Here is a 19353-nt window from a genome sequence, read left to right as displayed (position 1 = left end):
ATATTTTAAAATATAACTCTTCTCTGCGTTAGTTTTTAGATCAATAATCAAGGATGTCTAGCTTTTATTGGAGTTATTTTGGTGTCAATTGTTAAATAATATTTGATCTCGTTATTTCCAACAACACAATAATGCATGCAGTTTTAGAGTTGGAGCCTATGCGTTAAATGCAGACAGAGTTGAAGCATATGCGTTGGTTTACACTAAGCATGACGCATGCTGCGGCGACCCGCTAATGCTTACAAGCCGCTTACAGAATGGACCCATTTACTTCTCTTTATCCAACATTAGCACAATGTTGTCAGCAATTCCCTCCCCTCTTAATCATAGACCCTGTCGTACTTTGTGCACTGAATATTTGTTTTTTGTAATATTGATGAAATTTGTATACCATAATTTCGTTAACGTTTCAATTCTGCAATGCTACTTGATTTTGTAAGTGAATCGACTAGAATTCAGCTGAGATATTTCGTAATGGTTCAAAAGGAAATAGAAGTGTTATTACAGACCATTGCGAGGGTTTACAATGGGTTTAACAGATAGAATCTAGATTAAGCTTTCAAGAAATCGTTTTCCTAATTCAGCTCCATGTTTACTGTGATTAGATTTTTTACTATGCAATTTATATGTATCACTTGCTTGTCGGTGAAATGTGTGAATCTTTGGGGAATATGACGTTACTCCTTAAAATTAGCCAGTTTGGATGCTCTTATAATCTTTAAACAATTTTTCTTGACTTTTCTAAAACTCTCAAATAAAAGATCACAAGTTACGAAGTGTTTCCACGACCATGCATTGTATTTAGGTTCTTCTCTATTAACCTAGTTGGTAAACCAACTTTAGTGTAATTTTCCTACCGTACAATACAGAGATAAAATACTTACATGCTAATTTTTAAGGCATTAAACTTTGAAGGGAGTATGCTCTTTTTTGTTGGACTGACCTTTTTGTTTGGTAAGAAAATGTTTTGTGTTTAAATTATCAGTTTAACGTCTCCAAAACCAATAAAATTTTTCGAATTGTTTTTTTAGTTTAAATTTTTTTTTAACTAATCTAGCGTAGCAAAATTTTTATCTAATTTAGTTATTTTCGTTTTCTTGTATATATTCCAGCATATTCATACAAAATTCACTGTTTCCAGGAAGCGTTTGCCCACGGGAATCGTAAAATATTCAGTTTCCGAAGTTTTTACGGTCAAGATGAAGACGAATGTTGTATACCTCAGTCCATGTCCCAGCGGTGACTCGGAGTTTACTGTTCAGCATAAACCTGACGTTGTATGAGATACGTAACCTCCATCATAAAACTGACGTTGTATGAGATACGTTACCTCCATGAACCAGACGTTGTATGAGATTACCTCCATAAACATGACGTTGTATGAGATACGTAACCTCCATCATAAAACTGACGTAGTATGAGATACGTTACCTCCATGAACCAGACGTTGTATGAGATTACCTCCATAAACATGACGTTGTATGAGATACGTAACCTCCATCATAAAACTGACGTAGTATGAGATACGTAACCTCCATCATAAAACTGACGTTGTATGAGATACGTAACCTCCATAAACCTGTCGTTGTATGAGATACTTTACCTCCATAAACCTGACGTTGGGAGAGATACGTTACCTCCATAAACCTGACGTTGTATGAGATACGTTACCTCCATAAACCTGACGTTGTATGAGATACGTAACCTCCATAAACCTGACGTTGTATGAGATAACCTCCATAAACCTGACGATGTATGAGATACGTTACCTCCATAAACCTGACGTTGTATGAGATACGTCACCTTCATAAACCTGACGTATGAGATACGTAACCTCCATAAACTTGACGTTGTATGAGATACGTAACCTCAATCATAAAACTGACGTTGTATGAGATACGTAACCTCCATAAACGTGACGTTGTATGAGATACGTTACCTCCATCATAAAACTGACGTTGTATGAGATAACCTCCATAAACCTGACTTTGTATGAGATACGTCACCTTCATAAACCTGACGTTGTATGAGATACGTTACCTCCATAAACCTGACGTTGTATGAGATACGTCACCTTCATAAATCTGACGTTGTATGAGATACGTAACCTCCATAAACCTGACGTTGTATGAGATACGTCACCTCCATAAACCTGACGTTGTATGAGATACGTAACCTCCATAAACCTGACGTTGTATGAGATACGTAACCTCCATAAACCTGACGTTGTATGAGATACGTTACCTCCATAAACCTAACGTTGTATGAGATACGTTACCTCCATAAACCTGACGTTGGGTGAGATACGTTACCTCCATAAACCTGACGTTGTATGAGATAAGTCACCTTCATAAACCTGACGTTGTATGAGATACGTTACCTTCATAAACCTGACGTTGTCTGAGATACGTAACCTCCATAAACCTGACGTTGTATGAGATAAGTCACCTTCATAAACCTGACGTTGTATGAGATACGTAACCTCCATAAACCTGACGTTGTATGAGATACGTTACCTCCATAAACCTGACGTTGGGTGAGATACGTTACCTCCATAAACCTGACGTTGTATGAGATACGTTACTTCCATAAACCTGACGTTGTATGAGATACGTTACCTCCATAAACCTGACGTTGTATGAGATAAGTCACCTTCATAAACCTGACGTTGTCTGAGATACGTAACCTCCATAAACCTGACGTTGTATGAGATACGTTACCTCAATTAACTTGGCGTTGTATGAGATACGTTACCTCCATAAACCTGACGTTGTATGAGGCACTTTACCTCCATCTGACGTTGTATGAGATGTTTTCACATTTATTTTAGGGGCTTTTATCATGCAAGCTCAATTTAAGTATTTTGTAACAAACTGAATGTTAAATTTAAGTTTCTAATACAGGAACCTTGATTTTTTATGAGATAAAATTCACCATTAAGTTTTATTTGCCACACACTACTTGTAATCTCCCTTGCAATACTCCCTTGCAATCTACGAAAACTTATCTCCCCAACAAAGATTGCAACCCCAGACGTAGTCGCCTTTCATCGGCCCCAATTACCTGATACATGTGTCAAGTACTCCCCCCCTCGCCCCCCAGACTGACTAGGAGGGAGGGGGTGGTGGAGGTGTTCCAGGGGGAGGTATTGATCCCGGAGTCTGGATGGTTCAGTCCTCCCGCGTCCAGACCCCGTAGTGTACCTATATCCACGTCACGTGTCTGGCTCACTCGCACACACACGCAGCTAGGTAACTGGGTAACCCTGTGGTTCATAGGGGTTTATGGGGTTTCTATGGGGTTGGAGATAGCACTTGCGCTCTCGTAAACTTGTAAACACTAAAAAAATACACTAACAAAAAACACTAAAAAAATACTAATAAAATGTACTTGTAAACATGGGCTTATTCTGGGTAATTGAATCGTGTTGTGTAATATTTTGAAATTGATAAATACGTTTGATGGTTTAAAATATTTTAATTTTATTATACTCACTTTGAATTGTATTCTGAAAGTATTTCTTTTTTTGGTTTGGTATAAAAAACTTTTTACTGTTGAAATTTAACCATATTTGAGAGCCCATTGATTTTATTAGCTAAAACTATTTTCTATTTGATTAATTTTGTTGGTTCGTACGTTTTATATTTTATTTTACCTAAACCATAAAAGGTTTAGCTGTGTACGATATGTTGTTGTTCTTAAATCCTAATAGGTTATACTGTATCACGTCAAGTTACATTGTGGAATAATACTAATACACATTTAATTTAAACATGTAAACAGAAATTGCATCAAAACTTTAATTTTTTCAACCAATCTGTATGCATTTTTCTTGATGGACAAAGTAATTAGAAATTGCCCATTTAACAAATAAAGAGAATTTGCAAACTCAAATAACTGATCACACCTTGTTTTAACAATTATTACTTTATTGGTATCTAATTTTCTAAGATTGTTGTGAACGGAGAATATATTCTTGTTGTAATAAAAATAGAGTCTTTAAACTGTTCGGGCATACTATTAGAATATTTTCGGACATATTAAAAGTTAATTGCTATTTTGAACCGATTCAAATCTAAATGTTAAAGTCGAGTAGAACCCAAGTGTTCTATGTGTTAGTATTGTAGCAGGTGTGGTGTGCGAGTGGTGTGATGGAAGATGCCTGCGCTGGTGAAGCTCGCCTGCGGTGTACTGGGTGCTGAGGGTTCTCCCTTGCACCACGGGCACCAGAGGATGGTGCTGCACAGGCTGACGCACCGCTGGCATCGACCTAGGACCAAGAAACGGTGAGACACAGCTCCTGGAGTATGTCCTACCTTCACATTCCAGGACTCTTGGTTCTGGCCCGGAACCGCTTTAAGACTATGTATATCGAGGGTCGCAGATTTATTACGGAAAAAACGAATTGGTGGTTGGCGGGATTTGAACCAAGGACACTAGGACCGAAGTCCCGCGCTCCACTACTACCAGCTCGTCCCCTCTAGCTTCTTTAGTAGCTAATAGTACCTGAACAGTGGGTTGCAACTTTCGATTTTGTATAGAAATATCCGTTGCCATGTTAAAGTTTTGTAGTCTTAGGTTTAAATTGAAGTAGTTTGGTTTTTCAACCTATCAAGTGCACTGATGTTACGTATTTTTTTGTCAAATCTGCTGACTTATCGATAAATTCAAACCTTATGCAGAACGCATCGTAAATTATAGCATATTTTATATCACTTCAACTAAGATAGTAATAGGAATAATAAACTACATTTGGTCCATATAAATGGGGTGTCTACTGAAGCATTCCGTCACCCAATGGTACGGTGATTCAGGTAGTTCGTGAAAATATATTAAACACTAAACTATTTCGAAGTGTTTTCTCTGCAGAAACGTAAATAAAGGTTAAACGTCCTGTACGGCATGACAAATTCTGAAACCAAATAGCAGCACAATCTTTTAACTACACCTACAAAGAAAATCCAGGATGAAGGTGGGTCCACAAACAAATATGTCAGGAACCTATGTCCTAGCAAGTAGCGGGTCTCATCGTTACCTGCCTTGTAAAACACTAACATACGTCTGATCAATGTCTACAACGTTCAACACATTTTAAACGGAGAAATTGTAATTATTGACTGTTTACTACTCGATTTCCGAGTAGTCTAGGGAAATGTTTCAATTTTAAACTGCCAATACCCCAAATAGAGAGGTTATTTAGGAGTTTTAACCTTGAGGTAAAGATTATTTCAATACGATATTGTTCTCCTGGAAAACTAGCGTCGTTTAAAGGGTTTCTAAAGCCTTTCAAACCTCTTCCTTTTAAACTTATCTTTAAGCACGGGTCTCAAGCCCTTTCAACGTCCTTTGAAAGACCACGCCATTAAAACTATCCTGCCCTTAATGATCGGTTTTAAAAATGTATCCGAAACGTTATCTTACTAATATTATAAATGTGAAAGTTTGTGTGTTTGTTTGTTTGTTTGTTTGTTTGAAGTTCAATCACGCATTAACTACTGGACGGATTGGGCTAAAATTTGGCATGACGATAGCTCACATTCCCGATTAACATATAGGACTATTCTTATCTCAAAAATCCTTTCGGCCTCCGCCCCAGTGGCTCTGTAATTCCCCATGTTAACCTTATGAGCATTCATATTTAAAGGGAATTAAAAAAATTAGTCAGCTGTTTCAACTAAAAAAGTTGGTTCTATGATATGAAAGCATTAAAAAGTTATAACACTTACCAACAGGGTGCAGCACTATTATTTTTTTGCATTTATGAAAACAGCTAATTTGAACTAAGCAGCAACACAAAACTGTGATACGCAATGAGAACTGTCAACGTAGGATTATTTACAGTTGTGTTTATGTTTTTAATTTTATGAATAATTTGTGATTTTTTGCGAATTTTTGATAATTTTTTCCCCTATTGTTTAGGTAAATTGGTAGAACATTATGGCTATGGTGTGTAATACTATAGTAAACTGTAAATTTAAAGAAGCTAATTTTATCTAACTATGTTCTCCCCCATTGCAAACTCAAAGCTTGAGTATAACTGCAATAAGCATTTTATACTTATATACCAACCCCGTACGAAGGACGGGTACTCTGCTAGTTTTTATATAAATTCAGTACTATGTAGAAGAAAAAAAGTCACTACCGAAATCTCAAACCCCTTTTAACTTTACGTTACCGGACAAGACAAAGGAATTATTTATTTTATTCATTTCATATTTTAATTAATTACTTCTTCAAAGCTAAATTCAGTTAGGCCTACATCTATTTAGATTTTAAACTGTTTCCCCTTGACCTTATCGGAATATAACTTGAATATTTACTTCGGACCTGATATTCCCAATAACTGATTTGTTTATGTGTTTATCCGTTGCCATGTTTAGAGCGGGATGCCGCATTGAACAAACTCAGAAGTAGGCTAACTGTAGACGATACAGTCTGAATGTTTTTCTACTTCTGTCGACAAGAAGCATAATGGTTAACTTTGATAAATGTTTACGTTTACGTGAATTATATTACATGAGCTTCAGGCAAACGTGAAGTTGTTATGTTTACAGTGGTTTCGTACATGTATATTGTCATCGGATCTCAAAACGTCAGTGAATAATATATATAAAAAACATACGCTAACGAAAACTACAGGTAAAATCATCTAGTTCATTTGGTTGTGAACAAGTATATACTTGGGAAAGTATAAACAAGTATAAACTCCATTTTATGTTTTGAACCGGATGATGCACATTTCGACGCTCCAGATGGTCCATCACGAAACATGTTTTTAAGGAAATGTGTTTTTCTCATATATTTTAAGCCGTACTGTAATTTCTGTACACGAATATTTTTTAGAGAAGGGTCCACTATTGAAATTTGCCCATGTAGAATGGAGTTGAGTATAGGCTAAGATTGGATAGGTTAGGTTTTTTAAGTTAGATTAGGTTAAGTTTTGTTAGGTTAGGCTAGGTTGGTTTACATCACTTTCAGTGACGGCTCTCTAAAGGGCCCTGGACACTGCTCGTGTTGTGAGGGGACCTGGAGGGGACTGACCGTTACCGGGTAGAAGGACGACCACTGACCCACGGTTGACCAGATAAGGCCCTCCTGGTGTACAGTACCTGGTCGTAGGCTGGACATGATGTAACGTCTGGCACTCCGACACTAACTGACGCCGGTTGACATGTCGTCTGTTCTCCCACATTAGTTTAGTTATCGTCTGACAATATTTCCACAAGCCTTTGTTGTCTACTTACATACTAGTGTTGAACAAGTTAGGAGACCATTATGGTTCTTCGCCAGGGGAATGTTGCTGAAAGTCAACAGTCCCGGAAGATCAAATAATTTATACCTGTGCCGCTAGGTCAAAAACTACAATGTTTGCAGTGTCTGTAGATCAAAAATCCCAGAAAGTCAAATAGTACAGTCCGGGCTAAAAGTTTAGTCTATGTTAAAGCAATTGACTTATTGGGAATTTGACCTAATGCAACAGCAGGATTAATATAACGAAATACGGTAAAATACAAGTTCAGTTTCGCTGAGTCAAAAGTGTCGGAAGATCAAAAGCAATAAAAGTGAACGTCGATTCAGTGTAAAGTAGACCTCCTGCAACGCTAGACAATTTTGAGAACTAGATAATTTCAAAGCCATAATTTAAAATTAATGTCCCAGTTTTTTATAAATTAAGTTTTAGTTTTTAAAAAGTCTAGCAGCCGATGCTAACCTTCTCCAATAAGTCAATGCTTCTAGCTAGCTTTTAGTACATTATAATTTGCTTAACATAACAGCTGTAACATTCAGTATTTGTGACACAAATTCAGCATTTGGAAGAAAATTCAAATACATACTTATGGTTGACTTATTTATACTATGTATGTGTAATGCTGACCATTGATACATTTAATTCTTCGGTACGAGGATGGCAGTTTAATTAAATGTGCATAGTAAAATACAGTAGTAGGATGTTCAAATTATTTTTTAAAGTATTCTTTGTAATCATCGATTTGTTTTAGTCCAATATAATTTGTTTTAACTAACAGCTGGTTGAATGTGCTATGTATACTTATAAAAGGCAAAGCCCTCACTGACACACTCACTCTCACTCACGCATCATCACTAATTCTCCCACTTCCCATTTACCTAGGAGGCTGAAATTCGATACACCGATTCTTTGGGCATTAAATAGGAAAACTAAGTAGTTTTTATTATGATCGGGCATTCGGGCTCCGCCCCAGTGGCTCTGGAGTTTCCCATCTTAACCTTATGATTTTTCATATTTAAAAGGAATTAATGAATCATAACAGCTGTGTCAATTTAACAATTTATGACAACAGCTAATTTGCAACCAAAAGCTGAGTGAGCGTTTCGAACGAACTTCAACCTGGAGGCGAGTTAACCCCAAGGCAAGTGAGCTCAGCGAACGAGCTCCAACCTAAAGGTGAGAGAGCGTAGCGAACGAACTTCAACCAGGACTTGATTGAGCCATGCGAACGAGCTAATCTGGAAAATTAATTAGTTTAACGGGGCAAAGCCAGCGGGTACAGCTTGTTATTCTATAGAATTATTAGGTTTTTAGCTGTCATCGTTATTCGGGGACCGAGCAGGTCCCTAGCAGCGACCACAGAATTAAAATTTTAATTTTAATTCTGTGGTCGCTGGTCCCTAGGGCCGCAAAATTAGCTGCCCGCTTACTTACTTAAAACATGAATGCATATTAAATACACAATCAGTATCCATAGAATTATTTTATTGTCACCGTTGCCTAGCAACAATTTATTTTTATTTTTGCTGATGCCTCGAATTATTTCTTCACATAACCTTAAAGTTGTAGTTGTGCTAACCATCAGTGTGCATTATTATAGAGGTGAATAGTGGCAATAGGGTATAGTGTGGTGCAAAATAGCGTTCGTACCACGGACCGAAATGGTTTTGCAGCTCTCGATCGAGACGAAGTCGAACTATCTCGAGCCGGCAAAACCTTATTTTTGGCCCTAGGTACGAAATATACTATTAAATGGGTTGTAGCTTAATCGGGTTTCAACTTTATTTAATTTACAGTCTGTTCCAAAAGTAGAAAAATAAGCAAATATATTAACAATAATACAACGTTAAAAGTATAGTGATTTACCACTCTCAACACTAGCTGACAAAGATAATTTTGATAACACAGCCGAATCTGAATGGGAGGTTTAAATGTCGTAAATGGTGTTGTGATTGTCCAATAAATTTAGTGCAAGATGAGAGCTCGCCTTGTGGTCGGAAACTTGACCAAAAGTATGTATTTTTCCAACTTATCTATATTTACCCTATGCTATAAATAAGACATGTAAATGGAATTTCTTCTATTTGGTTTTATTTTCTGTTTACATTTAGTTGTTATTTCGTTACCTACATGGCAACCCATACGGCCCAAGTTATTTTTAAAATTTTAAATTCGTTTCTTGTGTTTATTTTTGAGCCTATTTTAATTTATAAAGGGATTCATCACATCTACAGGAAAATATCTTTCATTTGGTACCAACCGCGTGTAATTCGTTCCAGTAGTATGGTCAGGCTAGCTGTCATAAGTTTTGCAAAAGTTGTTTTGTATAAGACGATTTTGAATGATTTTCCAATTTGATTATCTTTTTTCACTAGATTTTGTAATTTCTTCTTTGACTTTTCAAATTCTAAGATTATTATGAAGTGTTCTGTTAGTAACAAACCAAGGTGCGTTGACAATTTTACGTAGCAATTTTGATTGGTATCGTTGAAAAATTTCAATGTTTGATGTACTTGATGATCCCCAAAGTTGGATCCCATAAGTCCAAATTGGTTTTATAACTTTTCTGCAAAGTAACATTATTTTGTGTACTAAGTTTTGATTTAGATCCAAGAAGACAATTAAGCTTAGTTATTTTAAAATTTAGATATTGTCTTTTAGTCCAGATATGTGCCTTCCAATTAAGCTTTGCATCTAAGTGCATGCCCAAGTATTTTATTTCTGTTACTTTAGGGTGGTAAATATTGTTCATGGATACTGGAGGACATGTAGCCAGATTTAGGGTAAAAGTAATGTTTTCTGATTTATTTTCACTAATTTTGAACCTCCATGTTTTAAACCAATGTGAAATTTCATCCAAGTTTAACTGTAAATTTGCTGTAGTTTGAACCGGTTTGTCGTGGACAGATAAAATGGTCATATCATCCGCAAATGTGGCAACGATAGTATTTACAATTTCTGGTAGGTCCGATGTAAAGGGAATATACAAGTATGGTTCAAGTACGCTTCCTTTGGGGATTCCTGATTCTATAGGGTAAAGGTCAGTTAAATAATTTTGATGTTTAATTTGGAAAGTTCTGTTTGTAAGATATGATTTTTAAATATGAAAAACTGAATGGGGTAGCTAAATGTGGCATTCTTGTCAATAGTTCGATATATCGATAGTAATATACACTAACACAATCGTAATAAACGAAATAATTTAATTATATTTACTAAACAGATGCTTGTTTGCATTAGCAAAATAAATAACAATTTAGAAGTCATTTTGAGAAGTTATCTTAGTATTTCTGTTAAAGAAATGACATTTCTTCATAATCTTAACATCTCAAATTACTTTAATACTTTCTTCTGAAATGGCTACCATACTAAATTCAAACTCACATAACAAGAAATTAAATAACATCTAAACATAAATTAAAAAGTTTTACACCACAATTAAAAAAACAAATGTACGATTGCTCTTGCTCATTCTTCGTCAGATTAGGCATAGGCACGAGACCCTCCTTCATTGCGCAGTCTGTAGTCTAGGAGATAAGAGAGATATGCGGTAAAGATAAGCAAGAACTGGAAATGTCCGTTGTGGGTTTGCAATATTTATCTCAAAATTCAGCGCAAGGTTAACTAAATTTTGGAATTAGGGTCTGAATACGTGATTGGTGAAATCCAGGAGGCAATACTGAACTTGCACTACTTTATGTTTTATCGCATTTTTTACCTTATCTACCAAAATTATGCTATTTTCCTTTGGCACTTTAGGGGGAAACGACTATTTCACCCTGAAAATCACGTTTGGAAATCGAGAAAAGCTTTAGAAATCGGCGATTATAAGCGCTTGAAAAATCTTTTTTTCTTTTAATGGAAGCCTATTTTTTATTATTCGAGTCATTTCAAACTTCTTTTCCTCTTGCACTTTTTCAGCAAACACATATTTCACCACGAAAAACACGTTTGAAAATCGTTAAAAGCGTTATAAATCATTAATATCGCACATACATTTGACTGGTAAGTGTCAATAAAAGAGTGTAAAAGAGTCCTTGGAGCCTAGACGTTGTAACTCATAAAACAATGTAAGAACTACAAAGACAATTTATAATTTAACAATATACTAGATATTTAAATTACAATCACTCTGATGTTTGAAAAAATATTTTTGGACTGTAAATAAATCTCCAGCTGCTGTCTGAAATTAACGTAATTAACATCGCTCTTATGGGGGACAAATCCAAGATGGCTGTTAGCTTTCATTGACTCCACTGGAGAACAATAAAAAACTACAAAGAACATTTCTAATCTCACACTATACTCGATGTTAAATTATAATCACTTTGGTGTTTGAAAAAATATTTTTGGACGATAAATCGCTCTTCAGCAGCTGTTTGAAATTATCCAAAATGGCCACTAGCCTCCAAGGACTCCCTAAAATAACCTTTAGCTGAGCTCCTCAGCCCTAACCTAAGCTGGGTTTACCCAAAATCGGTAATTTTCGGCACTTTGCTGATCTAAGCATGGGTTAGGTTAGGTTAGGTTAGAGTAAGCTAGGTTGGATTACTTTGGTTTACCCACAAATTGGTAATTTTCGGCACTTTGCTATTTTTTAATAAGTAAGGTAAATTAATAAGTACGCAATTAATAAGTACGGTAAACCATATTACTGCAGAGGCCGGTCTTTATAAGTTATATTGTCTATGAGAGATTTATTTTGGACCTATTTGCATAAGTATGGTGATGCAAATGCAGTTGTCATCGAATTTATAATCATCGATCAGTCTAAGTTTTATTTTGTCAATAAATGTAAATATCCTTTTTGGTTAACAAAGGATGCAACCGAATCTGTAAATTAAGACAAGTATGCGAAAAACTTAAGTTTTCCAACCACCATTATTGCCTTGTTTACAACTATAAAATCGGAAGTAAAAATAACAATTAGGACAGCGTATACTAACTATTTGATTTTTGTTGTGAGTTGTATACAATATCACTTCTTTTTGAAATTATGTCAAGTCCAAGAGACATACATCTAGTTTTGTATTAAAGTCTTCTGTCAAGAACTACACGAATGTAAATGTTACTGTGGACAAGGTAGCTGAAACATTTGCAAATAGGTGTAATAAATTTAGAATATTGTATTAGTAAAAGTATCATATACATTTGTCATTGATATCACTGTATTAAATAATGTATTACCTAATTATTTGTAGGGAGTAAATTAGTTAGTAGACTATCTATTAATCGATTTGCAAGGTACATTATGAATATTTCATAATGTAGCTTGTAAATCGATTAATGTATTTAAACCAGACGCTCGTCAAATAATGCAGTTCAAGGCGGAAATGTAGTGAGGGATACATCAGGATTAGAATGTGTGTTACAGAACAAGAAACTGATGACAATAGTTGGAATAACTAGTCAATGTCAACGCACTCGATAAAAGCGCGGGATTAAAAAAGGCGCGAATATGTGCAAGTACTACTGTATAACCAACGACAACACCTATGAAAAACCAGACATAAGCTATATTACAACCAGGCCTACGAAAAAGTCAAACTATGTAAATAATGAATCACTGAATATGATTAGACGAAATCACAGAGGTACAAACTATGTTAGATATTTACGTGGTAAAGGAGTGTAGTTTCCTGATAGGTCTAAACAACGTCATCAGTTACCAAATCAATTATTTTTACTAGTTTTAGTCATACAATTGTTCTCATTTAAACTTGCGCTATTATGCTAATTCAACCTAGGGCAGATGTAGTTCCCACAATATATCTATACTTACACGAGGAGAGCGTGGTTTCGGTGATTTTGTAAAGTAAGAAATAATAGATGTAGAAAGAAATGTGTAGATTTTGAACTTTTTTCTTTTTTCATTGATTTACTGTGTTGATTATGCACCACAGTGCTTTGTACTGTAATTATTTTCTGCCATTATGAAAAATTCATTGCCAATATTTCTTTCAAGGTCCCTTGCATTATTTTGCGTGTACTAATATGTACTAGGTGTACAATGCAGTTGTCTGCTTGCAATTTTGAGCGGAGCTATCATAGTACTGTAATCCAATACTTTTGCAAAGTCAATGCTAAATATAGTTCACGTAATTGAGATGTCTCCTACAAGTCCACTAAGTCAATTGTATAATTGTTTCTCATAAATGGGATGACTACTTGTAGTATCCAAAGTCAATGCTTTATCTGTTTCTCTTAAATGAAATCTCTACTTGCAGTATCTAAAGTTAATGATAAATCTATGCTAAAACTATTGCCTTGGGTGTAGTACGCCAGTGTCACGGTGATAACGGCGGGAGTGGTCGTGGTAGGCACGGATGAGTCGTTGTTCTTGCAAGGCTGTTTTTTGCCTGTCTTCTGGCTCAGTCAGCACTTACACCATCGGGAAGAGATAGTACATCCAAACTAACAAAAATAGGTTCCAAGGACCCATATTAGATTTAATACAATTGGCGGCAAACGTTATTGTTGATTAGTATGTTAAATAACAATAAAACTGTTGTAGGAGTTTGTTCCTAACCGTAGGTGCTCTGTATAATATTTAAATCGCTAAAATTATACCCCAACAATCAACGTTTACAATCGTGATACGTAAACAAATGATCCAATAATATGTAAGCCGAAGGATCGTCGTAAATTAATGTCTTTCGTGTAATACAACAATATGATAATAAACAATGTTACTATATCACTAATAACGTGTACGTAGACCGTCGTAATTAGGCTCAAATTAAAATATAATAATGCAATGTCAGTATTAAACAATCTTAATACTTGTGCGTAACAATATTGCTGTACTACAGAGAAACAAGGGTTTTCGAGTCGCTGTTGAATAATAGGACAACAAGAAATTTAATAATAATACGTTAATGAATACTATTACTATTAAACAGTTTCAATCCCAAATATTTTACGGGCAAGCAAGTCGGTTGTATTATGCAGAAATAAAGCCTATAGTAGAATTATGAACGAGGAAACTCAAATAGTAAACCGCACGAATACCGTTATCAAACAGCTGATTGGGCCCCTCTTATCTCTTGCCCATTCATCCAGAGTACAATTGACGAGCTTAAACAGTGTACAGTACATTTCTTTTTACGTACAGGTCTAGAAGGGTAGGTACAGGTCGACTAGCATTTACAATTCTCACCAAATATTTGGTAAACTGAATGATAACTGAAAGATAACTGAATGCTCTGACATGAAGCAGTGTTCTTCTTTACCTATAAAACAAGGTTGACACCTTTCTTCACTGATCACGTAATGCGTGATTTTCTATAAAGTCTTGGAAAAATAAAAGGAAAAATAGATAGACTACAGGTGTACTGTATGTGGTTTACACACAAATATTCATCAAACTGTGTGATAGTTTGTTATAGCAATGAACAGTTTGAGAGTATCGTATTGTTTAAGTCGATGGAAAATCTCTGTTGATCCTGTTTTACAAGCAAACCAAAAAGATACAGTAGTCACCACTCTATGCGACATATTCTAGCCAGAATATTGTAATCGTATGATTCTATAAGCATTGGTAGGATTGCAAAGTACTACACAAACATTATTTCAAGGGTAATAACAGTCACAATTTCCGCTGACTTTAAAAGAGTCAACTAAACTATTATACTAATGGACACACAACTAAATGGAACAACTAATGGAAATTCTCACGATGTACATTCGTTCGATATAAGCATTGAGTATACACGTCAGTACATACGTGTATACCCAATGATATAAGCAACGGTTCTTGCAATTTATTGCTTATTGTTTTTTAGAGTTGTTTTCGGACTTACTCACACTCGTATAAGGTTTTCCACGTTTGTCATTGATAATGTAGCCATGTTGCTTTGAAATGGCGACCATACAAAATGTATGCATTTTAAGCCAAGTATGAATGGAGATGAGTGTGGGATGAGTGGAGCGATCTTGTTGTCCTGTTTGTGACTAAGGCCGACATAATCCTTAGACACAGCTGTTAATTAATAGTGCATACAGTCAATTAATAGCAGCAGAGGTCAAGTTTGGTATCAAATTAAAGGTTTTATTCATAAAAATACATTGCTGCAAACCCAAACTCAAACGAGGATGATGATAATAACGTTAATGATGTCGCTAAAACGTATCGTTTGAAATTTAACAGCTGAAAATAAGTGAAATAGAAAAGGTTTTGGTTAAATCCATCAAATTGTAATTGGACACTAGTAAATACTAGTGCACTTGTTGCTACCTCCCCCCTTCGGTTTCATGTATTCCTCTCAATCAGTTCAAACCTAGGAGGATTAAACATTAATGTTAATTAATGTTAAATCCTCCTAGATTCAAACCTGAAACACCCAGATCGAAACTCGCCTGTCGTTATTTTACCATCGCCTGTTTTTTTAAATATATTTTTCAAAAAAGAAATATTATATTGATTTACTTTGGTTTTTAAAAATGTTAACGTTTTATTTTGTTAAAGATTTATGGTGATACGTAAATATTGTGGTGTAGTAGAGTATATTATATTGTAGTTAAGTGTTAAATTTTGAAATTTTAGGGTGAATCGAGATGAATCTTTGTTTATAACATGGGTCTCTCCTACCTTAACATACATACCAAGTTTGATAAACATCGGTTGGAAAAGTGCAAAGATAAATATTTGTATATAAAAAATACAAAATGGCGGATATCTGGTTAACGAAATTATTTTGGAAAAAATGTTATCCTTGATTTTCTGTTTATTTTGACCCAAGGAATTACTAGGTAAAGTATCTCCCCGCTTATTTTAACACCCTGTTTATGATGTATTCTTATAAGTGAAAAATGTTAGCTGGTAATAAAGAAAGATGTTTTATAAATAATATGAATGTACTGGTGATCTGTATATTCACCTTTTTCTTGTCCTTAGATAAATTAAATTAGATAAATTAAAAGTCCACTCAGCAGTCGCATCGTACGATGTAGTTCTTTCCATGCGTTGCGAAATGCTACATTTGCCGTCCTCTTCAACCCAAGTTATCTACTGAACCACTGATTGTAAAAAATTCAAAAAAATATATTTTACGCATTACACTTTTGGCTACAACTTTGCCACAGACAAAACCTCTCTAACCCAAAAACAAAAAAAAATCTCGCATGCTAACTTTTTCATGTTAGAAATCACGATTTAAAACTATTTCACCATACAAATCATTTTTTATTAATTAGATCGGTAAATAGTTTAAAGTTCCAACAAAATAGTCATCGAGTAGGACTAACCAAGAAGCTCTGTGCCAAATTTCAAAATTTTAGCACAACTTTAAGAACACCAAAACACGAAATTATTGAAGACATGCGTCGAGAGGACTATCGTTGTTTTTAACAGATTATACTTTTGACCTTCCGGCACTGTTGACTCAGCGAAACTGAACTTATATTTTATCTTATTTCGTTATATTAAAACTGCTGTTGCATTAAGTCAAATTCCCAATAAGTCAATTGCTTTAAAATAGACTAAACTTTTAGCCCGGACTGTACTATTTGACTTTCTGGGATTTTTGATCTACAGACACTGCAAACATTGTAGTTTTTGACCTAGCGGCACAGGTTTAAATTATTTGACCTTCCGGGACTGTTGACTTTCTGCAACGCGTCCCTTCGCCAGCAGCTATCTTTTAAAAACCACACCTTGTTCAGTGTTGGTCAAAAGCAAGGAAGGGATATTTATCACGCTGCTGATGAACATCTGGGGTTCAAAACACAGCATAGTGAATAGTTAAATCATTGTGACACCATAGGGACTAAGTAAGTAGTCATCGTATGATATATTTTTCATTTTCTTGGGTATGTCGTGCTTTGTGAAAGGAATTATTGTGTCAATTTGTCGTAAAATGAGCACACGATGTTTTAGTGTTAATTATGGCGATGTTTCAGATAATTACTCTTGTTATCTGTTATGTTTGTATTTTGAGTTTTCGCCGAATCTATGACAATTCTTTTAGTAATAGAATTCCATGAAAAAGAGTAACTTTTAAAATTGTTAGGAAGGCTGTCTTAAGCCAACGGGTAAAAACCCCCATTTTTTATGGAAACATTTTATATTTGCCTAAAAATAATTATTGTAATTTTACTAATTATTTCTTGAAATAAAAAGTAATTACAATGAAACAAGATTTTTTAATTACATGAATGCAGACTCTAAAATTAAAAGATATGAATGTACAGTGTTTACATCTTTCTTTTACAAGCGTTAAAGGCGTATTTTGTACAGTTTTTCATTCCAAAGCAGTTCCTAGTAGATATAATACCAGAATATGACCCCACTTTCGGCGTTTTAGAGGCACTTTTAGGGCACTTTTTATAGGGGAAAAATGAGAAAAAAATGGAAGAGCTTTTTTTGGCCACTTTTTTTAAAGACCCAGCTCTCGACCTATACACCCCTATATAAATTTTCTACTTTTGTTAATACTAAAAATCACGTCTGGAAATGGTGAGCTTTTTATGGCCACTTTTTTAAAGACCTGGATCTCGTCCAATACAAGCCTATATAAATGTTCAAACTCCATTAAAATTTCAAATCCACATCCATTCCCATGTATATTTTCAAAATCATGTGAGGTTTGTGCGTGAACTCGGGCATGCTCCCGGCTCATGATGTGCTCCCTTGGACATCCTTAGTGGAAATCCATGAGTTCTGGCTACTTGGGAACCCAAGCCATTTGACATACAACGAATCACCCTTTCTCCTAATTACCTTCTCTACCAAATACATGTCCTTATACTTGGTCTTTAACAACTCCTCTGTATAGAAGCCTCCCCTGATTATATTGCCATTTTCATCTTTCAAGATATAAGTCACAGGCTTTGTATTCTTAACTTCTGCTATTGTAAATAGTTCCCCTGTCCAATTTGGAGTATAACCTTTACTAAAAACATGTTTATACTTGGAAATCCTTACGCTATCACCTACCTTATATCTTGGCTTTTTAACTTGCACTACTTTAGAAGTCAACCTCTCATGCACATATTTACTATTCTTAACATTCACTTGGTTAGGCTTCATTCCTATAGATCTATGCACTTTATTATTATATTTTCGAATTAACTTTGGAAGTAAATCCAACCATTTATAACTCACCTGAGCACTAAATTCTCTATATAACCAATTCTTTAAAGTTCTCTGAAACCTCTCCACAATTGCAGCCTTAGTTGTAGAAAATGTGTGATAGTGATTAATATTTAATTTTTTCATTAGTTTGCTAAAATATTGATTAAAAAATTCTTTTCCATTGTCAGATTGAATGTTTTTAACCCCCTTTGGTAGAATGGTTTTAATGGCTTCTGTAACCACTAACCCTGTCTTATTCTTTAGTGGAGCAGCATAAGCTTTTTTAGAAAATGTATCTATTAAAGTTAAAATATATTTATTGCCAGAATTTTCTCTAGCATAGTTTTGCATATCAACTAAATCTATTTGTATGGTTTCGTTTATACCCAATACTTTAAAAGACCTTCTAATGAAATTCTTTCTTGCAGGCTTATGAAGCTCGTATGCAATTTCATTCATTTTTTATAACATCATCCTTTCCTGTAACTCTAAATACATCACCATTAGCCCCAATCAATAGATTATCTTCCATTCTTTTAAATACATAGTTTTCTGGTATATATGGTCTATTATCTATATACTTAAATCCACTCAAAGATGTGGGGTCAGCAACTAATAAATCAGGATTATATTCCATCAAATTAAAATTTTTTTCTCCATATACAAATTTTGATCCATCGTAATGCATAGATTGTGACATTAGACAAATATCATCCAAATGTTCCCCCTCTGGTAGATTTCTTATAAATTGTTTTTTGGCATCCCAACATTTTTCTTTTTTATCAAAAGTTATAGTCTGTTCTTTTATAACACAGTCAGTGTCATCAATGGCAGGTTTAACACGTACTAACCTTTTACTATTAAAACTCCAATAGCCTGCTTCCATTTTTGGAACTTGTGAAACATTCACAGCATCTTTACTATCTGTACCTTCCATCAAATTACTAATTTTCTGTTTCTTTGCATTCCAAACACCATTCTCTGATTCTAAAAATTCATAATTATTATCGTCTTGTACAAATTTACCATC

At 34.8% G+C, this 19353-nt stretch overlaps 1 protein-coding gene across 6 annotated transcripts in view; it reads left to right on the top strand.

Moving 5' to 3' along the window:
• LOC129005479 (ecotropic viral integration site 5 ortholog-like) overlaps positions 1 to 19353 on the top strand; it is a 188845-nt gene that overhangs the window by 81798 nt on the left and 87694 nt on the right. For 2 of the 6 annotated variants that reach the window (XM_054434375.1, XM_054434377.1), the window contains exons 1-2: positions 3179 to 3251; positions 4128 to 4286. The exons of 3 other annotated variants lie outside the window; for them this stretch is intronic. In XM_054434375.1, coding sequence (XP_054290350.1) covers positions 4159 to 4286 — 128 coding nt within the window. In that variant the 5' untranslated portion in view covers positions 3179 to 3251; positions 4128 to 4158. Of the gene's footprint in view, positions 1 to 3178; positions 3252 to 4127; positions 4287 to 19353 lie in introns of those variants that run through there. One more of the 6 variants, XM_054434376.1, reaches the window with a different exon arrangement.

The sequence above is a fragment of the Macrosteles quadrilineatus genome, unplaced genomic scaffold (assembly GCF_028750875.1).
Source record: "Macrosteles quadrilineatus isolate MER2022 unplaced genomic scaffold, UCM_ALF_1.0 Scaffold_21__1_contigs__length_2333173, whole genome shotgun sequence".
Lineage (NCBI taxonomy): Eukaryota > Metazoa > Arthropoda > Insecta > Hemiptera > Cicadellidae > Macrosteles > Macrosteles quadrilineatus.
Note: the sequence above shows the minus strand (reverse complement) of the source record. Positions and strands in the feature narration are given on the sequence as shown.